Here is a 24,058-nt window from a genome sequence, read left to right on the forward strand (position 1 = left end):
AATATTTCAAAAAATAAAATATTATTAAAAAAATATCGTCGGTGACGGCCAGCCATTTTTGACCGGATGGATTGATTTGGAATAATTGTAAAATGTTTATAACTCAATTGGTAAAAAAAAAAAAAGTTTAAGACTGAATTGGCACAATTGCAATAGGTTTAGGACCTTTTTGATAATTTTCCCTAGACTTATATCTTGATGAAACTAAAATGTATGCGAATAGATACATATGGATATGTAAATACTTACAAATAGTCTAGAGAAACGAGTTTGTCTTATGACATTTTTTGAGAATGAAACTATGAGGATCCTCTCTCCCTATGATTTTAAGGCGGCAGTTAGATGAGGCAGTTCTACATCTCCAAAAAGATATCTCAAACCAAGGGTTGACAGATCAATTGGTCAGCTAACTGTTTTAGGATTTTGCTATTCGCCATGCATATCTGGCTATGTTTGATTCAGGAACGTGGACGTGTCGTTACATCTTCACTGAACATATTTGACCCAAGTGGTTCCCTGAATGTAGGACTTATGCTCGTCTAGGAAAGTTGCTGCCAATCAAGACATAGCTTTTGGCTAAAACATTTATACAGCGCACTGGAAGTGGCAGCACCACAACGAGCAAGTAAGCCAAGAGTGGCTGTACTACTAAGACTACGAAATCCGTTGATTCACTCCTTGTAATGCAACTCCTCACAGTCAGAATCTGTTTTGACCAATTTTCTGATATCTTCCCCGTTGTTTTTCCTCTACTAATTATGGCAGTGGTTTATGCCAAAGTATTTCTTAACCAATGATGCTCGAGATGCATTTCTGGGATAGATTTTCTTGTGAATTATTGTACTCAAAAGATGCACCATGAAAAAGAAGGGTTAGCTAACTAATTTGAGTACACGGATAAACGACCTCATTCTTATCTGATGGTACAAGATAGGGCTTTGCAAGAATCTCTAACTAAATATTACATCTGGAAGCCAACTCAAACCGCAACTTAGACAAACATGAAACCGGATCATGAGTAGGGGAGGCTATGTTTTGGAAAGTAAATTGGTGTGCAAGGTTGTGGTACAGACTACAGACTAACGAGTTCTACAGTATCCATAATTCACGAATTTCTAATGACAGTAAAGTTCAATTCACGATTTTAATGCTGGAACCTTCAAATATTGATTAAAGAAAAGCTCAACCATGTACGGACCTTCCGCATCCTTGATTTATGAATTGCACCTCTCAAAGTGTGCGCTGGCATGAATCCACTTCTGTAGACAAACATCTTCTTGATAAGGAAAGATAATTACTCTTTCGCCAATCGTTCTTGTTCCCATCTGCACAAATTTCCTTGCATCTACGAAGTATCGCACTGATGGTCCACTCAATATCAATCTCGTCATCATCGTAGTCATCTCAATCACCGTGAAACAAACTGCCCATTCTGCGGTCCACCTCCAAACTCGAGGGACAGTTGAGGAGTCTATCCAGCGGGAGGTCCATGATTTATTTTCTGTTTCGCTGCTTGTTTTAAGGGACAAAAGCTTGGTTAACTCTTTCTGTAGCTTTGTAGGATGAAATTGATTCTCCTAGAGATCTTGGTTTTCCCTGCTTCCCCTGAAATCACTTTTCCCAAAAGTAATCCATGTGGCGGTCAATGAACTCTTCTCAAGGTTCTAGTTTCATCTAATCTGAGCCATTAAGGTTCAACAATATATTAAATTCCACCAATGCAAGAGACGACATGAAGTTCATACATATCTAGATCAAAGTGGTCTACTCACAATAAAACCCATGTCCTAGAAGTGGAATAAAGAACAGATTCCCTTGAATTCCTCCAAAATATATACCAAGTGGATTGGAAAAGTAGGCACCATGTATAATGGTATAAAAGTTGTAAGCTTTGGGTAGATTCCTAGCTACTACAATCGAGATCGTCCAATCATGTAAGGAAATGATAAGCGCGTTCACTAACCATGAAAGTACCTGTTCACAGTGCATTTCCGTAAGCAAGTCTAGTGTACACATGATAGCATGATAACGTCGCGTTTGTGAGTGGAGAGAAACAGATCAATGAAAGGCCTTCAATTCTACCCTAATGAGAGTATGGTTCGTTCTTAGCTTTCTCAGCTTTTGCGATGCACTGTACAAAGTCAAGAATCATCCAATACAAAGACATGCCCAAATAGTACTTATGGTGACAGGTTGCTGAAAACTGCATCGGCTTTACGAGTATGCTTCTCATATCTCATCGCAACCTGTGTTTTTACCTTCATCTTGAGTCAGAGGATCGTGGAGTTTCTGGGATGGAGATGCTGAAGGTGACTGAGGTGTAGATAAGATTAGTTAAGGTGGTTCAAAATGGCCGATGTAGGCATTTATAATTGGATACAATGAGCTCGTGGAAGCCAGCTGAACAGCTTTTCTTGGTGGTTCCGGGTACCTGAACGCGGGCCCTCTCTCGCCACTTGACTATCCAATGAAAACATATTGGATAAAGTCAATCCAAGGAATGTCACTTGCAATATTGGAATGGAAGATCGCAGGCGTTAGAAACCAAGGAATGTTATTTCAGGGATTTTAACCAGTGTTTGACCCCAGATTGGCCTATACATTTTACAACCAATCAAGCAAGTTATTCAGCACCTATTAGCTTTGAAATTTGAGCGAATGAGCAGCCATCCCAACATGTACAAGACGATTCAATTGTCTTTCTTTCATTAAGATTCACGAACAAGCATGAAAAGCTAAGCTGTTTAAGCTGATCATGCATAGAGATTTAGAACTTCCTCCTGGATCGAGACTGGAGACAACTTACATGCACATCTTTCAAACATGTCACTCAGCGAACCGTATTCATGATGTGCATGCTTTCGAAGCCAAAAGATCTTCAGATCTTGCAAAGAGAGAACTATCTGCAATTTACCATGATAACACAAACCGCAAGGCATGTGATATCTTGCTTTTTCAAATCTGATTTCAATTGAATAAATCGAGCCTTTCATCGACGCATCTATAGTGCTATTCTTTGAGCCGATCACTCAAGAGATAACTAGATTATCTGGGAAAATTATTAAGGGATTTTAACGCAAAAGGCTTGAGAATTCGACCAAGAATCGACTGCTCGACCGTGCTAATTTGCAACGGTCATTACGACACGATTAAAAATCGATCAGAGATCAAAGATAGGTCGATTCGATTGAGATGAGTGATCAAAATGTGAGTGATTCTACTTGATTGCAAAATTCTCATCGATCGACACTAAATTGATTTTCTATCGTTTTGGGTACCCTGTGTTCGTATTTGAAACCTTGAGATTTTCACGACAATCGAGAGTCGCCAATGTGTCGAAGATGTACATTGTGTCGAGATAAATCAATCACGGGTCAATAACACCAAAAAATCCTAAAAGTTACCCAATAGATTAGGTTACGCTAAAAGCACGCTAGAGTGAAATTAACCACGAATTTGAATCCGATTTTAGATATTGAAAGTTCTGTGGTGTCATAAGCTATTTGAGGAATGTCGACTCATTCTCCGAAGAATTTTCAGAGATTCCGAAGTTTTTTATGGAATATTGATTCGGACGTTGCGGAAAAATAATAGAAATTCGGATTGGCCGAATTGAAGAGATTTTCGACTTGCAAACTAAGCTATATGACGAAGGAGACTTGTAGAAATTATGTGGGCTTTTTCTACATCAAAATTGGACGTTGAATTTGGGAAAATTGTTAAAGAAATTGGAGACCAAAGAGTAAAATTCGGATCAAAGAGAGAAGGGCTGCATTTTGGCATCTTTTGGGTTTAATTAGTGAAAATTGAGCTAGAAAGTATTAGAAGACTATGCAGATAATGTTGAAGGCATAGTGGGACCAAACAATGATGAATGTGAGATATTTAATGGGATATTTTGGCTTCCTCTCCCTCAAGCTTCTCCCGGTCTTCATCATCTTCTTCCTGCTCGACCATTTCTCTCTCCCTCTCCATTGGCTCCTACCTTGCTTTCATTATCCCTTTATTTTTCATCAAGTACCAAGCCCCCGTTGCCTCTCTTGCTGTCCCCACCGACCGAACCGCGATCACTCACCCACATCTCCACTCGCCGAGCATCCCTCTGTCCCTCACGAAGACCAACGCCCACCGCTCCATCCCTCTTGCTCCGCCGAAATTTGCTGCCTTCTCATCATCTTTGACCGAACAATTCCTTGCAGCCCCACTTAATGAGTCAATACCATCATCCAACAAAAGTGGTTTGTTGACTCCGCTTGTTCCTTTGCTGCCTCACATTCGACGCCTTCTCCACGCGGCAAGAAATCTAGCTGCCCTTCATCCATCTTCGTTGCTGCCTCAATTTCTTCGAGCTGTCCACTCTTCCAGCGAAGGTCTGTAGCGCCGCACAAAGCCAGCCATGAATTCTAGCTTCTTCAACTCGTGGACTTTGCTACTCCTCTTGCACGTGAAGTGCAGCCCAATGCATTTCTTTGGTCCACGTTTTCGGCAACCCAGCGAGTTCATCAAACCACACGCCCACTTGAAGCCCACCCCGTGAGCAAGCAACCCACAATTCGGCCCAAGCTTCGGCCCAACAGTTTCTTCAAAGCAAGATCAGCCCAGTAATTTGAAGCCCATTTTCAGTCAAGCCCAGTCTCGAAAGCCCAGCGAATTCAGCCCGCGAATCAAGTGAAGCCCAGCCCAAGTTGAAAACAAATCTCAGTTAGGCTGAGATTTGTTAGGCCCGTTTTAGGCCCTGCCCAAGTCCGTCGATGCCGCCGAAAATTCAGATTTCAGCCGCCGTCACGCCGTCGTCGCGGTGAACCGATTTCCGCAATTAACCGGTGAGTTTATACTCTAAACTTTGCTTAGTAGGCTAATGAAATTTAAGAGGTGTTTAGATTTATTTTATTAGGAATTAGGTGGATAGTTAGATTAAATTAGAATTTTAATTATTTAAATTGAGCATGTTAGGTGGTTAGCATGGTTTAGCTAAGGCCTAAATAAATTGTACTATTTATCTAGAAAGGTTCGGGAATTTCTCCGAGTCCATATTGGTTATTAATTTAATGATTCTAGCCTAGGTTAGTGTTGTTAGAATTTAAATTGATTTATTTAATTAATTTCAGTAATTATTTAATTATTAATTATTTTTCCGGAAATTATACCGGGAGAGCCGCTCGATAGAATTTCGAGCTGATCGCAGTGATGTGTTTAGTTTATGCAATTGAATGCTGTATTGTTGAATTGAGTGATGATTGTGATATATTGGTATTTTAATTGGAAAATGACAGGTGTCGGGTGTTGATACCGAAAGTGGTCTTTGAGTACTAAATTAGCTTAGGTGAGCAATATAGATCTATAACAGCTTTGGGAAGCGTTAACATCATTATAAATATCTAGCAGCTTTGGTGAGCAATGGCAAGCAATAATGTTTTAGTAGCTTCGGTGAGCACTTTAGACATCAGTTTCGGCGAGCACTTGTTATTTAGCAGCTTCGGTGAGCATTATCTGATCTAGCACCTTCAGTGAGCAAATTTTAGATATCAACTTTTAGGGAGCAATGATATATGAGTATATCTATTTCAGCTTAAGCAAGCAGTGTTCGAATCGACATAATATATGGATGACATTGATGGCATGGAGTCGAATGAATCGACTGATTGATGGTGGATTTGAATTGAATTGTTTAATTGAGTATTTGAATTATACTGACCTATCGGGTGGAACTGAGGCGAGGTAAGTCCTCTATGCTAAGTGTGTGATTGCGTGGTTAGGACACTTCTGGGTGTATTTCCCTCCTAATTGGGGTTTAGAGCTTAGACTCGCTAAGATGATATCTCACCCCGTTGTGGGACAACATTTTCAGAGTCGTCGAGTGGAGGACCTAGAGCTGAGAGGAGGTGATCAGAAGCGTAGGTCAGTTAGGACCGCTTCTTTTTGAAAGGCCGATCTTTTGTAGTCTTTTGACCATAGACTCTTGTACATGATTTAGTGTGAATATAAAAGCATGTTTGTTTATGAATTCATAGCTTGCTTTTCTATCCCAAGATAATTACTGTCAGGGGATTTCTTTTTGCTTCCACATGTGCAATAAAATTGAAGGGGTCGGCAACTCGTCCTGGGAAGTCGCAAAATTTTTTATCGACCGGAGAGGGATGGGCACACGCTCGGGGTTTGGGGCGTAACATTCCCCTTTTTATGGTATTAGAGCAAAGTTTATATTTGGAGTGATAAGGTGCGATGGGTTCTTGGGATAGTTAGTAAGAATGGCTTTTATATTATGCTTGTGACATCCTAATTTTTCAATTCTGGTTTCAATTGAATAAGTCGAGCATTTCATCTTTGCGCCTATAACTCTCTTCTCTGAGTTGGCCACCCACGAGATAACTAGTCTATTAGGTGAAGCCGTTAAGAAATCTAAACGCAATAGACTTGAGAATTCGACCAGGAACCGACTGCTCGACCGTACTAATCTGTAAGGGTCATTACGGCACAGATTGATTAGAGACCGGAAATAGGTCGATTCAACAAAACCATGTAATTCAGTGTGGGTGATTCCACCTAATTGCACAATTCTTGTTGATCAATACTAGACCGATTTCTCTGTCATTTTGGTACCCTGTGTTCGTATTTGAAACCTTGAGATTCCTACGACAATTGAGAGTCGCCAATGTGTTGAAGATGTACTTTGTGGCTTGAAATTAATCAACCACAGGTCAATTGCACTGAAAATTCCTAAAAGCTACCCAATAGATTATGACGTGCTAAAGTCGCGCCAGATTGAAATTAACCGTGAAATTGAACCTGATTACAGAAATTGGAAGTTCTATCAAGTCACAATTTATTTTAGGAATGTCGAATCATCTCCAGAAGTTTTTTCTACAAACCGAGATTTTTGGCAGAAAAGCAAAGTAAGGCCATTTTTGTTCAAGATTGTCAAATGGCCATTTTTAATCGAATCTTTGGGATGCAAGTTGGATCACTTGATGGGGGAAAAGTCATAAGAAGGTTGAGGACACATGGGTTGATTTAATTGAGCTTCAATTGGATGGAATTGAGTGAGAATTGATTGAATTTGATGTACAAATACTCAAAATTCGTATGCCAAGGGCCAAGGGACAAATTGCACCTATTAACAAGCTTGTAGAGGAAGCTTCAGGAGAGAGAATGGGCTGATGTCATGTGAGGTCATGTGGGGGCAAAGCAAATGAAATTTTGACAAGTGTAGAAGGCTTGAAGACTCACCAAAGGGCCCCCTCTTCAGCAGACCATCTTCTTCCTTCATTCATGGCTTTCTCCATGGTTGAGGCTTAGGAAAAGCTCAAGAGAACCAGAGGAAACCGAGCTCACTAGCCCCTCCATCGTCGCACGCCCGGAAGGCCATCGTCGGCCATTTTCCTCCCTTGTTTTCTCCTCGTTCCAATTTCTACTCCAGCTGACCCTTTGATGAAGAATCGAGTCAAAAGTGGTCTTCCCATGCAAATCAGCTCACGAAACACCCACCATTCTCTTCAGCACATACAAACTGTCCAAATGGTCCTGGTTTCACGCCGAATGGAGCCGTCGGCAGGCCTGGGCGCCGCCGAGAAGGAACCGGTCGCCGGTCCGTCGATCCGCTTGCAGCTTGCACTATTTTGCATTTTCGACCATTTTTCTCCCATTTCGGTCATTCCTCTGCCCATCCCAACCTCCAGCAAGACCCCCAAGACCCCGGGGAGCTACCGGTTTCCAACCACCCACTTCTCGGAGCTCCGATCGGCTCATTTCCTCGCCGTTCAGCCTTCTTCTTCTTTGGTTCAGTCCTTGGAATAGAAGTAGCAACCAGCAAGGTTTTGGAGACTTTGAGGCCCGTTTTAGGTGTCTTCCCGACCTTGGTTGGTGTCGCCGCCTTGAGGTTTATCGCTCGCCTTGGCGTCACCTTCGCTGTGGACTCGTCGGAACGTTAATCCAGTGAGTTTATCCTCTAATCCCTGTTTAGTAAGTTAATTATGCTTAAGGGGTGTTTAGATTAGTTTAATTAGGTTTAGGTGGTTAGATTAGATTATTTTAATGTAAATTAGATTAATTGTTTGATTAGTTTAATGAATGCTTGATTAGGGCTAATTGTATGATTAAATTAGTGTAATCTAGTTTAAGCCCTAACTTATTTTTAATTAATTAATTACTTCGAATTTTATAAATATTATTTTATTAAATTATATTGTTATAATATAATATTTAATTATTAAATTTTCGGAATGAAATTTAATTATTTAATAATTTCGAAAATTTTGCCGGGATGACTGGTCATTAGAATTTCACGCTGAATGCAGCAGTGCAGTCGGTTTGTGTTAATTGTATGCTGAAATTGAGAAATTGAGCGATTGATGATTATGGTTAATTATTCCAAAAGTGTGGAATTGAGTGATATTGATGAAGTCGTGGCATTTAACTTGAAAATACCCGATGTTGGCTTTTAGCACCGTAATTGGTTGTATGACTAGTTTGAATCGTTGGTTGTTATTGGATTGAATATCCAGTTCTATGGTTTATTAGAATGTTCAGCTTTGGCGAGCATTGGTTTATATATATGTATCAGCTTGGGTGAGCAAATATTATATACATATATATATATATATATATATATATATATATATATATATATATCAGCTTGTGTGAGCTATGATCGTTTTATCAGCTTATGCGAGCACGATATATATATATATATATATATCAACTTATGTGAGCTAAGATCGTTTTATCAACTTGTGCGAGCACGATCTATATACAACTACAGCTTTGGTAAGCTATCTATCTGCTATAGCTTTGGTGAGCTATCTATCTATACAGCTTGAGTGAGCTACCGTCTATTTATTACAACTTTGGAGAGCATGTGTCGTATTAACGACTAGTTTGATAGACGGTATTAAATGATAGATAGTAATGGTTGATAGATAGTACGGATTGAAAAGGAAAGATAGATAGTATGATGGAATTGAATGATTGCGAATGATTGGATTGATTGGATTGATTGAATTGATAGACTGATATAATTGTTGGTAGTTTCAGCTTGTGCGAGCATTGTTTGAATATGAATTGTGTTGACGTGCAGGAAAGGGACTGAGGCGAAGTAAGTCCTCTATCCTATTTGTATGGCTAGAGCGCCCTAAGGCATATTTTCTTCCTAATCGAGTCTTAGAGGGTAGAACTCGCTGAGACATTGTCTCATCCCGATTGTGGGATAATATTTCAGGTCTCTAGATGATGGTCGTGGAGGACCGAAAGTCTTGGAGTTCGAAAGGTTGAGGCTGAAGAATCGGCAAACATGTCTGACAAGTTGGTCATAAGACAGTTCCCTTTTTGTTGAGCCTGTCTATTTTGTAGACAATCCAGTGTTGTATATAAACCTATGTGTTTATAAGAAAGCTTGTTTGGTTGTAATTGATTGCCTACTTTTCTATCCTAAGTTAAATATTGTCAAGAGATTTGTTTCGCTTCCGCATGTACAATAAAAAAAAAATGAATGGGTTGGCAACGTGTCCTGGGAAGTCGCATTTCTATAGACCACAGTGGGATGTGCACGTGCTTGAGGTTCAGGGTGTGACAATGCTGATGCGTGTGACTGAGAGCTGTTTGGTAAATTGATTGTGGTGATCACTCAATTTCTAATTCGGTATGGAATTGGAATCAAGTGTTGTAGAACATCTTCAGTATGAGTGATCAGGAGCCGAGAACTCCTAGGCAGAGGACCTTATCCTTAGTGACTTGGGCTAGAATGCCGACAAGAGGCAGTGCTCGAGGCGGCTGAGGTGGAGCGCAGGCTGAGGCCAGCGCGAGTGGTGTACCACCACCGCCAGTCCCGCCGGTTGATGCCGGGGTAACAGCCCTTGGTGATCCCAATTTCGAAGGGATCATGCAGGTGCTCCAGACTATTAGTAATCTGATGGGGCAACAGGCCCAGAACTAAGCTGCCGCAGCCGCTGCCGCACAAGCTGAAGTTCCAAAAGGGAATGTAGTTGCAGACAGACCGATGCATAAGCTCGTTGAGCATTTCCTGAAGTTGCAACCACCAAAGTTCACCGGGACAAGAGATCCTGAGGCTACGACCCGTTGGATCGAAGAACTAGAAAAAGCATTTGAGCTATTGAAGTGCTCTGAAGAAGAGAAGGTTACCCTTGCAGTGTATCAGATGTAAGGAGTTGCAAGTACTTGGTGGAAAGCCACCAGGAGAGAAGTATTTCCAAAAAGCATAGTCCCAGTGTGGAACGTCTTCATTAGAGCATTCAATGACAAGTACTTCTCCAGCTGTGCCAAGCAATTAAAGATGGCGAAATTTCTGCACCTCCGTCAAGGTCCAATGACTGTGGACTAGTACAAGGCAAAGTTTGCCGAGCTTTCACAGTATGCTCCTAGGTTGATCCAGGATCCCGAGGAGAAGGCAATGAGGTTTATAGATGGCCTCCGACCAGAACTGAAAGATCCGCTGGTGCCATTAGATAGAAAGAACTACAATGAGCTAAGCTAATCGAGAAAAATCTGAATGAACGAGCCGCCGCATCTGGATCGCGGTTTGGTTTGAACCAAGATAGAAATCAGTTTAGGAAAAGACCGATGACCGGAGGAAGATACCTTGTCCCGCCCAACAGGAAGGGTGGAATAGGAAAATCAGCATGGAGACACAATGATGTGTGTCATTTCTGCAGAAGACGACATGGGTCAGCCCTATGCCCCTTAAGGATGCGTGCTTGTTTCAAATGTGACGAGCAGGGTCACTTGGCCAGAGATTGTTCTAGAAGGCCGAGTGGACCACCGCAATTACCGCCACCGCCATAGATGAATTAGAACCGAGGACTCCCGCCACCAATTGTACAGCAAGGTGGATTGATCCAACCTCCAGCTCAAGGATAGACATACGCCATCACCAGGGGATAGGACAAAGGGAAAGCACCACAGATAGAACACTAATAGGATGGCGAAGGGGACAGGAACAAACTGACCATGCATCGATTAGAGGAAGAACGTTTTTGGGGTGATTTTATCAAAGTAGCACAATGAAATTTTGGTTAAGGTTGTAGAATTTCAATTGTTGTAATAAAGTTATAGAAAGAAGAATCACTGTCTCTAGTTGTACTTGACTAGTTGCTTATGTATAACTTTGATGTCATATATGAAAAGAGTTGGCTCAAGGAGCATCTTTTGGTAATGAATTGTTAGCATAAGGTAATACAGTTTGAACTATTGACAGATGAGAGTTTTGAATTTATCGAAAGTCAAAGAGGACCCTCGATCCCTTCTATTTCGTCAATTAAGACAACCGGGTTCTGGACGTAGGTTGTCGAATTTAATTGGCAACTATAGTGGATGCGTTAATTGAGGAACCAAATATGGAGAACGTGGCCATGGTACAAAAGTTTTCTGAGGTGTTTCCTGAAAAATTGCCAGGTCTACTACCAGAAAGAGAAATAGAGTTTGTAATTGAGTTAACCCAGGGACAAAGCCAATTTCTAAAGCTCCTTACCGGATGGCTTTATCTGAGTTGAAAGAACTGAAAGTACATATGCAAGAGTTATTGGATAAGGGATTCATACGTCCTAGTGCATCACCTTAAGGAGCACCAGTTCTGTTCGTGAAAAAGAAGAAAGATTGTTTGTCACGTCTGTGCATCAACTATCGCCAACTCAATCAGGTGACAATCAAGAACAAGTATCCACCGTCGAAGATTGATGACTTGTTTGATCAGTTACAAAGAACGTCAATATTTTCAAAGATCGACTTGAGGATATGATATCATCAGCTAAAGATTAGGAAGGAGGACATTCCTAAGTCTGCGTTTCGCACTCGAAACGGCCACAATGAATTCACGATCATGTTGTTTGGATTGACGAATGCTCCAGCTGCTTTCATAGATCTAATGAACTGAGTTTTCAAGGAATACTTGGATCAGTTCGTGATCCTGTTCATTGATGATATCCCGGTGTACTCTAGAAGTCCAGAGGAACATGAAGGACATTTGAGATTAGTACTGCAGACTCTAAGGACTCATGAGCTGTATGCCAAGTTCAGCAAGTGCGAGTTTTGGTTGACTCGTGTTGCTTTTCTGGGTCACGTGATTTCAGGAGAAGGAATCTCCGTGGACCCATCTAAGATTTAAGCAGTGATTAATTGGCCAAGACCAACGACAATGACAGAGATCAAAAGTTTTCTGGGTTTGGTAGGGTATTACAGAAGGTTTGTGGAAGGGTTTTCAGCGTTAGCCTCACCGTTGACTCGTCTATTGAGGAAAGATGAAAAGTTCGTGTGGACAGACAAGTGCGAGCGTAGTTTTCAAGAGCTTAAGAAGAAGCTGACTACCGCACCTGTGCTGACCATATCGTCTGGCCCTGGAGGTTATGAGATCTACAGTGATGCATCGTTTAGTGGACTGGGTTGTGTGCTAATGTAACATGGTAGGGTAGTTGCATACGCATCTTGTCAGTTGAGGCCTAATGAACTGAATTACCCGACGCATGACTTAGAACTTGCAGCTATCATCTTCGCTTTGAAGATTTGGAGACATTATTTGTGTGGAGAAAGGTTCCAGATCTTCACTGACCATCAGAGTCTTAAATATTTGTTCTCTTAAAAGGAGTTGAACATGAGACAGCGTCGCTGGATGGAACTCTTGAAGGATTATGACTGTGATATTCTGTATCACCCTAGAAAAACGAACAAGGTCGCAGATGTACTGAGTCAAAAGTCCTCAGTTGCATAGATGGTACTCAAGGAATGAAAGTTGATCGAGAAAGTTCAAGATTCGGATTTCAAATTTGAGGTAGGCCACCTTTCGAACCTTATGGCCATCCTTAGAATTGAGCCGGGAGTACAGATCAGAATCAAGACGCTTCAGTGGACAGATCCATAAATTCAAAAGATTCTGCTAGAGAATATAGAAAAGAAGAATGCTAACTTTCAGATTGCTAAGGATAGAACATTGATGTTCCAAGGACGATTGTGTTTACCTGACAATGTAGAGCTTAGAGAGGAGATTTTATCAAAGGCTCATCGTAGCAGTTACAGCATTTATCCCGGCAGTACGAAGATGTATCAGAATCTGCGTCAACATTATCGGTGGTCTAGTATGAAGGCGAACATCGCTAAGCATGTCGCAAAATGTCTGACCTATCAGCAAGTAAAGGTGCAGCATTGTAAGCGGGGAGGACTTTTGCAACCTCTCGAGATTCCTGAGTGGAAATGGGAACATATCATGATGGACTTCGTGACTAGGCTACTGAGGAGTCAAAAAGGAAATGATTTGATTTGGGTAGTAGTCGACAGATTGATGAAGTCGGTTCATTTCATTGCAGTACAAAAGGATCTTAGTTTGGATAGACACACAAATATGTACGTGCGTCAGATCATTCGTCTGCATGGAGTGCCAGTAACAATTACTTCAGACAGAGACCGAAGGTTCACAATCGCCTTTTGGACAAGCTTGCAGAGTGCTTTGGGTATGAAGCTACAGTACAGTACGGCCTATCATCCACAGACGGATGGCAAGTCTGAGAGGACTATTCAAACCCTCGAAGACATGCTATGAGCTTGTGTACTAGATTTTAAAGGGAGTTGGGAAGAGCAGCTTCATCTCGTCGAATTTGCCTACAACAACAATTATCAGCAAAGTATTCAGATGACACCATTCGAAGCGTTGTATGGCCGAGCATGCAGAACACCAGTGTATTGGGATGAAGTTGGGGAAAGGAAGATAATAGGTCCAGAGTTGATTCAGCAGTCAATGAATGCCGTGGCAATGATCAGAGGTAGATTAAAGACATCGCAGAGCAGGCATAAAAGTTATGCAGATAAGCGTCGAAGGTCTTTAGAGTTCCAAGTTGGTGATCACGTTTTTCTGAAAGTGTCACCAATGAGAGAAATTTCGCGCTTTGGTAAGAAAGGCAAACTGAGTCTGAGGTACGTAGGTCCGTTTGAGATTCTTGAAAAAAAAAATCGGGAACCCAGCGTATCGTCTTGCATTGCCACCAAGACTGGCACAAGCACATGATGTTTTTCACATGTCGATGTTAAGAAAGTACGAGCCTGACCCGACCCACGTGTTCAGTTTCAAGGAATTGGACACGGATGATTGTGTGTCATACGTCGAAAGCCCGGTTCAAATTGTCGATAGCAAGGAGCAAGTTCTGCATACAAAAACCATCCCGTTGGTCAAAGTGGTCTACAGAAGGAGCGACATGGGAGACTGAGGAATCAATGAGAGAATTGTACCCCCACCTTTTTTATCAAGTCTTGTAATGGTTTAAATTTCGAGAACGAAATTTTTATAAAAGGGGAAGAGTTGTGACATCTTAATTTTTCAAATCTAATTTCAATTGAATAAATCGGGTCTTTCATCGACGCATCTATAGTGTTATTCTTTGAGACGATCACTCAAGAGATAACTATACGATCTAGGAAAATTATTAAGGGATTTTAACGCAAAAGGCTTGAGAATTTGACCAGGAATCGACTACTCGACCGTGCTAATTTGCAACGGTCATTATGACACGATTAAAAATAGATCAGAGATCAGAGATAGGTCAATTCGATTAAGATGAGTGATCAAAATGTGGGTGATTCCACCTAATTGCAAAATTCTCATCGATCGACACTAAATTGATTTTCTATCGTTTTGGATACCCTGTGTTCGTATTTGAAACATTGAGATTTTCACGACAATCGAGAGTCGCCAATGTGTCGAAGATGTACATTGTGACTCGAGATAAATCGATCACGGCTCAATTGCACCAAAAAGTCCTAAAAGTTACCCGATAGACTATGTCACGCTAAAAGTACGCCGGAGTGAAATTAACCACGAATTTGAACCCGATTTCAGAAATTGAAAGTTCTGTGGTGTCACGAGCTATTTGAGGAACGTCGACTCATTCTCCGAAGAATTTTCAGAGATTCCGAGGTTTTTTATGGAATATCGATTCGGACGTCGCAGAAAAATAACAGAAATTCGGATTGGCCGAATTTAATAGATTTTCAACTTGCAAGCCGAGCTATATGACGAAGGAGACTTGTAGAAATTATGTGGGCTTTTTCTACATCAAAATTGGACGTTGAATTTGGGAAAATTGTTAAAGAAATTGGAGACCGAAAGAGTAAAATTCGGATCAAAGAGAGAAGGGCTGCATTTTGGCATCTTTTGGGTTTAATTAGTGAAAATTGAGCTAGAAAGCGTTAGGAGACTATGGAGATAATGTTGAAGGCCTAGTGGGACCAAAAAATGATGAATGTGAGATTTTTAATGGGATATTTTGGCTTCCTCTCCCTCAAGCTTCTCCCATATGCTCCTTTCCCCTTCAGTCTTCATAATCTTCTTCCTGCTCGACCATTTCTCTCTTCCTCTCCGTTGGCTCCTACCTTGCTTTCATTTTCCCTTTATTTTTCATCAAGCACCAAGCCCCCGTTGCCTCTCTTACTGTCCCCACCGACCGAACCGCGATCACTCACCCACATCTCCACTCACCGAGCGTCCCTCTCTCCCTCACGAAGACCAACGCCCACCGCTCCATCCCTCTTGCTCCACTGAAATTTGCTGCCTTCTCATCATCTTTGACCGATCCATTCCTTGCAACCCCACTTAATGAGTCAATACCATCATCCAACAAAAGTGGTTTGTTGACTCTGCTTGTTCCTTTGCTGCCTCACATTCAACGCCCTCTCCACGCGGCAAGAAATCTAGCCGCCCTTCATCCATCTTCGTTGCTGCCTCAATTTCTTTGAGCCGTCCACTCTTCCAATGAAGGTCTGCAGCGATGCACGAAGCCAGTCGTGAATTCCAGCTTCTTCAGCTCATGGACTTTGCTTCTCCTCTTGCACGTGAAGTGCAGCCCAATGCATTTCTTTGGTCCACGTTTTCGGCAGCCCAGCAAGTTCATCGAACCGCACACCCACTTGAAGCCCACCACGTGAGCAAGCAGCCCACAATTGGGCCCGTTTTAGGCCCGGCCCAAGTCCGCCAACACCGCCGAAAATTCAAATTTCGGCCGCCATCGCGCTGTCGGCGCGATAAACCGGTTTCCGTAATTAACCGGTGAGTTTATACTCTAAACTCTGCTTAGTAGGCTAATGACGTTTAAGGGGTGTTTAGATTTATTTTATTAGGAATTAGGTGGTTAGTTAGATTAAATTAGAAATTTAATTATTTAAATTAAGCATGTCAGGTGGTTAGTATGGTTTAGCTAAGGCCTAAATAAATTGTATTATTTATCTATAAGGGTTTGGGAATTTCTCCAAGTCCGTATTGGTTATTAATTTAATGATTCTAGCCTAGGTTAGTGTTGTTAGAATTTAAATTGATTTATTTAATTAATTTAAGTAATTATTTAATTATTAATTATTTTTCCGGAAATTATACCGGGAGAGCCACTCGATAGAATTTCAAGATGATCGCAGTGATGTGTTTAGTTTCTGCAATTGAATGATGTATTGTTGAATTGAGTGATGATTGTGATATATTGGTATTTAAATTGGAAAATGCCGAGTGTCGGGTATTGACACCGAAAGTGGTCTTTGAGTACCAAATCAACTTAGGTGAGCAATATAGATCTATAATAACTTCAGGGAGCATTAACATCATTATAGATATCTAGCAAGTTCGATGAGCAATGGCAAGCAATAATGCTTTAGCAGCTTCGGTGAACACTTTAGACATCAGCTTCGACGAGCACTTGTTATTTAGCAGCTTCGGTGAGCATTATTTGATCTAGCAGTTTCGATGAGCAAATTTTCGATATTAGCTTTGGGGAGCAATGATATATGAGTATATCTACTTCAGCTTAGGCGAGCAGTGTTCGAATCGACATAATATATGGATGACATTGATGGCATGGAGTCGAATGAATCGACTGATTGATGGTGGATTTGAATTGAATTGTTTAACTGAGTATTTGAATTATATTGATAGCAGGGTGGAACTGAGGCGAGGTAAGTCCTCTATGCTAAGTGTATGATTGTGTGGTTAGGACACTTCTAGGCATATTTCCCTCCTAATTGGGGTTTAGAGCTTAGACTCGCCGAGATGATATCTCACCCCATTGTGGGACAACATTTTCAGGGTCGTCGAGTGGAGGACCTGGAGCTGAGAGGAGGTGATCGGAAGCATAGGTCAGTTAGGACCACTTCTTTTTGAAAGGCTAGTCTTTTGTAGTCTTTTGACCATAGACTCTTGTACATGACTTAGTGTGGATATAAAAGCATGTTTGTTTATAAATTCGTATCCTGCTTTTCTATCCCGAGATGATTACTGTCAAGGGTTTTCTTTTCGCTTCCGCATGTGCAATAAAATGGAAGGGGTTGGCGACTCGTCCTGGGAAGTCGCAAAAATTTTTATCAACCAGAGAGGGATGGGCATGCGCTCGGGGTTTGGGGCTTGACAAGGCAAGGCTCCCATTTCAGAAACAGATCTATGCTGGCAGAAATCAACACTAGTAGAACACAACGACCTTGAAGTCCTCATCTTAGAGAAAGAATCATTTCATATCTTCATTGAATTTTGAAGCCATACGGTCAGATCGATGTAGTCCTTTTCTCATCCCAAGACCAAATAATCATACTATTATAACTAACTAAAAATCACATATGGTTGGCACAGTAGGAAAGCGGGTCTTGTATCCTAGCTCATCAGGCGCTCCACGAGCTTGTCTTCAATTTAGAAAAGTCTCAGCCCGCAACACATGGGTGTCGGCTATTTTGGCGGAAAACTGTCAGTTTGAATTGGTGTAGCATTCTAATTCGCATGAAAGGAAAGAACCTTCATAGTCTGAGCGTGAAGCAATTACCATATTGGAGATACCTTACTGGAGAGTGCTTGATTTGGTAGTTCATACAAACCATGGGGGAAAGCTCCCAAAATTCCTTTCCCTCGTTAAACTAGCGATGGAACTAACACTCTTTAGTTCCACAAACCTGTACTAGTTGCTGTATGATATGAGGTCCATTATAGTCCTACTTTCTCTATATAACTTCCTCTGTAAGACCATGAGAGAGATTCTTAAAAGCGTCATTTTACACTAAAATACATATACATGGAAAGATGATACAAATCGAGCTTCAAGATTTCAGTGCCCCTGCATCTTCATTGCAGCACCGGTGAAGCTTTAATCTCTCACGCAACTATCAGAGCAAACATAATCTAAGTGTAGATTCAAAGAAAGAAGATGAAGCCCTGGTTCATCTTGCTAGGATTCAGGAGATCGTGAACCCTTTCTCATGCATTAATGAGAGTGCTTGCTGCTCCAGCCATTGCATTTATCCTGACGTTTGCATACAGAAGAAAGGTCATTGAGAGCTTCTAGTACTTGTAGACATAATCTTCATACATGTGGGTTGTCATGTTCAATGACTGCAGCATCGCTTCTCCTTTTTTGTTGAAGCTGAATACAGAAATCCCGCCATTATTAATATCTGTAGCTTGAAACCTGAAAAAGTGGCAAAAGAAAGTCAAATAGATATTACAGAGAAAATCTGGCAGTTGTAGAATGACATCCATGAGTTTCATAGACTTTGATGAAGAGCGAGTCAAGGCTATTGCCATTTGGCATAAAGAAATGTAAGACCATCCTTGGATCTTCGCAGATATACAAGAATTGTAGACAGAGGCATTGCACCAAGCCAAGGTAACAATTCTCAGGAAAAAAAAAAATTCCCTCATGAGCATTCCTTTTGGACTTTTCATGATGATTGAATACACCAACGACATTTTTTAAAGAACAATCCAAGAACTGCTTAATAATCATAATCCTGCACCTACCTCTCTGGCCCTAGACCAAGAGCTACACATATCAGTGCCCTCAACAGTGATTTGTGGGTCACAACAAGAAAATCTTTCCCCTGGAAAAACAGAAAAAAGGAGGAAGAGGAGTGGCAATGCAACTCTCAGCAACAAAATATCTCATGATGGGTAGAGAACTAACAGGTGATAGCAAGATCTCCTTCCAAGCCTCTCTTGCTGTCCCCCACAATTCCCTTACAGGGTAAACTCCATACACACAAAAGTTTGATGGATCCTCCCTCCATGTTGTATACTCCTTTGGATATATCTTCCGAGCATCAACTGCCTCCAAATTCTGAGTTTCATTTAGCATACAGGCATATAACAAAAGCTAAAGGTAAAATTTATTAGTGGAAACGAAGTTTATGGCTCAATGAACTTGAAATTTGAATGCTTCAGGAACTTAGCACAGATAAAGCAGTGAAAAGCACGACAAATTTATGTCAACAGCTGACATAGGAAGCATTATTGAGATTTGAGGCGCCTGAATCAGAAGATGATGAGAACTGACCATTTTTCATTCCTTCAAGGTAGAATAGATGGGCCTCCTTCAGTGAATCCAGGAAAATCGCTGGCTCTTCCCTTCCTTGCCATAGGACTTCCGCAGTAGTCTGCATTAACACTCAAAAACTGATTGCTGATAAAATGATGACTAAGTACTAGTTTGACCATCCTGATTATCATTTTCAAACCTTCGCACGGGATATTGGACTTGAGAAACACTGATCAAAGTGCATTTCTGACAAGGCTCGTCTGCACCTCTCAGCTTACTTCACCCCTGTCTCTGTTAGCACAGAAAGATTTGAGCTTCCCTGTGTTTCATACATGGGAAGATTATTAGCAGAAGAATTACTCTAAAATCATCACAAGTGAAGAAAATAAATGATAAAATGACAAGATTTGTCAGGTCACAAACAATCCAAGCAACAGGAAGTGAACTATCTTTCCCTAGTAAAATGTCTATTAACTTAATCAGATAACAGCCAAACCTGGACTCTGCCTTCTTCATTCCAAGAGCTAAGACCATGCCTAACAAGAGTGACCCTCTTTGTCGAATCCAGCATCTTCCCAGTAAGTGATGTTGTTGCTCTGGAAAAATCATACGCACCACCAGTCACGGAAGCACCGCTTTCAAGTCTCTCTGTGGAGGAGGTGTGGGTTAAATCACAATCAACTCAAGTTGAAATGTCCATCTAGAAGTAATCAGCAAGATGGCTACTGCAGATCTCTCTCGGTCTCGCCAATAAATTGAAGATATTCCACAATTAAAGATGCTTTCTAGCTGAAGTAATGATCAAAACCGACGCATCGCCAAACCAACCAAATTATACTTTCATGGTTTCTTTTGCCAAATTAAAGTTATGATAAAAGCCCATGACTTCTGATGGATAAACATAGACTTCGTCCAAGCATAAAGAATTTCTCTTTTTCTTTTCTCTATAATTTTGAAACATAAGATCAGTCATCAACTGTATTGCAGGAATTGCAGACCAATGGCGCTCTATAATTCTTCCCACATTACTCTCCCAACAAATCACTCTTCACCTACCATTTTGCATATAAACCTCACTAGTTTTGCATCTCGCTACACTTGTGCTTCATCTATCACTCGTTTCACACCAGACGAACGTGGTTTCGCAAATCAACTAGCCTTCCGAATCGGCCATCGCATCTGACAGACAACCCAAAAGACTTCATTGAAATCAGTCACTACATGTCTACTCTACTCTTTACGCATGAAAAAGGCCATACATTCAGAAAGACACGGAAGAAGAAGAAGAAGATGGAGAAGAAGAGTTGTCACCCTCGGTTAAAGGCGGCGAGGGGCTTGGCTCGCACCGCACCGCCGGAACAATCGAGCAACGGCGGTGATGGAGCTCCGGTGGCCTCTGGACGCCGACCCCGAACCTCAATGACCTTGAGGAGGAGGTCACAAACGGGGGGCTCGTCAGGGCGGTGATGACTCCTGGAACCATCTTTAAAGTCTTTAATAGCTTCTCCAGATAGTCTAGTTATCTCGAGAGTGATTGACTCTGAGAATAGCCTTTTAGACGCGTCAATGAAATGTCCGATTAATTCAGTAAAAAAACAAGTTGAAAAATTCCGGATGTCACAATTCTTTTCCTCTTATAAAAACTTTGTTCTCGAATTTTAAACCATTACAAAACTTGATCAAAATGGTGGGGATACAATTTTCCCATCGACTCTTCAGTCTCCCATGTTGCTCTTTCCGTACTATAGTGTTGCCAAACCACTTTAACCAACGGGGTGGTCATTGTACACAGAACTTGCTCTTTACGATTGGCGATCTGGACCGGGCTTTCAAAGTATGACACACAGTCATCCATGTCCAATTCTTCGAAATTGAGCACGTGAGTCAAGTCAAGCTCGTACTTCCTTAATATCAACATGTGAAAGACGTCGTGCACTTGTGCCAATCTTGGCGGCAACGCAAAACGATACGCTAGGCTCTCAATTCTCTCAAGAATCTCAAAGGGACCTACGTACCTCGGACTCAATTTGCCTTTCTTACCAAAACACGAAGTTCCCCTCATTGGTGACACTTTCAAAAAACGTGATCACCAACTTGGAATTCTAAAGACCTTCGACGTTTATCTGCATAACTTTTCTACTTTCTCTTAGCGGTCTTTAATCTGTCTCTGATCACTGCCACGGCTTTCACTGATTGTTGAACTAACTCTGAGCCTGTAATCTTTATTTCCCCAACTTCATCCCAACACACTGGCATTCTGCATAATCTGCCATACAATGCTTCAAATGGAGCCATCTTGATGCTCCGTTGATAACTATTGTTGTAGGCGAATTCCACCATATAAAGCTGATCTTCCCAACTTCCCTTGAAGTCTATTACACAAGCTCTCAGCATGTCCTCGAGAGTCTGAATTGTCCTCTTGGACTGGCCATCTATCTGAGGATGATACGATGTACTGTACTGAAGCTTTATACCTAGCACACACTGCAAGCTCTTTCAAAAAGCTGCAGTAAACCTCGGGTCTCTGTCTGAGGTTATCGTAACCGGCACTCCATGCATACGAATCACCTGACGCACATGCAGGTCTGCATGTCTATCCAGACTCAGGTCCTTTCGTACTACAATGAAGTGAGCCGAATTTGTCAATTTGTCTACTATTACCCAAATTAAATCATTTCTCTTTAGCTCCTTGGTAGTCCAGTCTCGAAATCTATTGTGATATGCTCCTATTTCCATTATGGGATTGCGAGAGGTTGCAAAAGTCGTCCCGGCTTGCAATGATGGGTCTTTACTTGCTGACACATCAAACACTTAGTGACATGCTTGGCGATGTCTGCCTTCATACCTGACCATCAATAGTGTTGACGCAGGTTCTGATACATCTTAGTACTTCTAGGATGAACGTTGTAACTTCTACAATGTGCTTCAGATAAAATATCCTCTCTAAGCTCTACATCGTCAGGTACAACCAAACGTCCACGGAACCTTAATATCCCATCATCAGAAACCTGAAAATCAGCATTTCTTTTATCGGTGTTCTCTTGAATTATCTTATGTACATCCGGATCTGTCGGTTGGAGTAGCTTGATTTTGACCTGGATATCCGGTTCAATTCTGAGGGTGGCCATAAGACTCAAGAGGTGGCCAACCTCAAACTTGAACACCAAATCTCGTGCTCTTTCGATTAAATTCCACTCCTTTATCAATAAGTGAGCCACTGAAGACTTTCGACTCAAAGCATTGGCGACTTTATTCGCCTTCCCTGGGTGATATAGAATATCATAGTTGTAGTCCTTCAACAACTCCATCCATCGGCGTTGTTTCATGTTCAACTCCTTTTAAGAGAACAGGTACTTGAGACTCTTATGGTCCGTGAAGATCTGAAACTTTTCCCCGTACAAGTAGTGCCTCCAAATTTTCAACGCAAATATAATGGATGTGAGTTCTACGTTATGCGTCAGATAGTTCAATTCATGAGGTCTCAATTGACGAGAAGCGTACGTAACAACCCTACCATGTTGCATCAACATGCAACCCAACCCTCTGAAAGACGCATCACTATAGATCTCAAACCCTCCGAGACCAGATGGAATTGTCAGCACAGGTGCGGTAATCAGCTTTTCCTTTAGCTCTTCAAAACTGTGCTCGTACTTGTCTGAGCACACAAATTTCTCTTCCTTCTTCAGGAGTTTTGTCAGAGGCGATGCTAACGATGAGAATCCTTCCACAAAACGTTTGCAATACCCTACTAAACCTAGAAAACTTTTGATCTCTGTCACTATAGTCGATCTTGGCCAATTGATCACAGCTTCAATCTTGCTCAGGTCCACTGAAATTCCTTCACCTGAGATCACATGCCCTAAGAAAGCAACACAAGTTAACCAAAACTCGCACTTGCTAAACTTAACATATAATTGATGAGTTCTTAAGGTCTGGAGTACTAATCTCAGATGATTCTTGTGCTCTTCATCACTTCTCAAATAGACCAAGATATCATCAATGAACATGATCACAAATTGATCCAGAAATTCCTTGAACACTCTATTCATTAAATCCATGAAATCAGTTGGAGCATTCGTCAACCCGAACGGCATGACTGTGAACTCGTAATGACCATACCGGGTACGAAATGCTGACTTAGGAATGTCCTCCTTCCTAATCCTCAACTGATGATATCCCGTCCTCAAATCAATTTTCGAAAATATTGACGCTCCTTGCAATTGATCAAACAAGTCATCAATCCTTGGCAATGGTACTTGTTCTTTATCGTTACCTGATTGAGTTGCTGATAGTAGATGCACAGACGCAACGAACCATCTTTCTTCTTGACAAACAGAATTGGTGCTCCCTAAGGTGATGCACTAGGATTAATAAATCATTTATCCAGTAACTCTTGCATTTGCATCTTCAATTCTTTCAACTCAGATAACACCATCTGGTAAGGTGCCTTCAAGATCGGTTATATCCCCAGTGCTAGTTCAATTACAAGTTCAATCTCTCTTTCTGGTGGTAACCTTGGTAATTTCTTATAAAGACATATGGAAACTCTTGTACCACTGAAATGTCTTCCATTCTCAGTTCCTTAACTGTTGTATCCATGATAGTTGCCAAGTACCCTCGGCAACCCTCGTCTAACAAACGAGCTACTTCTAGTGACGAGATCAAAGAAATCAAAGGTCCTCCTCGATTCTCAACAAACTCAAAGCTCTTACCCCCTAACAGGTCAAACTGAATCGCCTTGCGATAGCAGTCCATTTTAGCTCGTTGCTTGGTAAGCTAGTCCATGCCAATAA

At 41.4% G+C, this 24,058-nt stretch overlaps 2 protein-coding genes and 1 pseudogene across 2 annotated transcripts; 1 reads left to right on the forward strand and 2 right to left on the reverse strand.

The window, feature by feature from the left end:
• Positions 1-13,627: 13,627 nt before the first annotated feature.
• LOC139883517 (uncharacterized) lies at positions 13,628-14,198 on the forward strand. Its single transcript, XM_071867683.1, has 2 exons — positions 13,628-13,908; positions 14,024-14,198. Exons 1-2 carry the CDS (start codon positions 13,628-13,630, stop codon positions 14,196-14,198), a joined length of 456 nt encoding a protein of 151 aa, XP_071723784.1.
• Positions 14,199-18,292: 4,094 nt separating this feature from the next.
• Positions 18,293-21,327, reverse strand: LOC139883518 (uncharacterized; annotated as a pseudogene).
• A 74-nt stretch (positions 21,328-21,401) lies between these two features.
• On the reverse strand, positions 21,402-22,591 carry LOC139883519 (uncharacterized). The gene is made up of 2 exons (XM_071867684.1): positions 22,156-22,591; positions 21,402-21,739 (listed from the first exon to the last, which is right to left on the reverse strand). The coding sequence occupies exons 1-2, from the start codon at positions 22,589-22,591 to the stop codon at positions 21,402-21,404; spliced, it is 774 nt and encodes a 257-aa protein (XP_071723785.1).
• Positions 22,592-24,058: the final 1,467 nt, after the last annotated feature.

This window comes from Rutidosis leptorrhynchoides, unplaced genomic scaffold (genome assembly GCF_046630445.1).
Source record: "Rutidosis leptorrhynchoides isolate AG116_Rl617_1_P2 unplaced genomic scaffold, CSIRO_AGI_Rlap_v1 contig410, whole genome shotgun sequence".
Taxonomy (NCBI): Eukaryota; Viridiplantae; Streptophyta; class Magnoliopsida; order Asterales; family Asteraceae; genus Rutidosis; species Rutidosis leptorrhynchoides.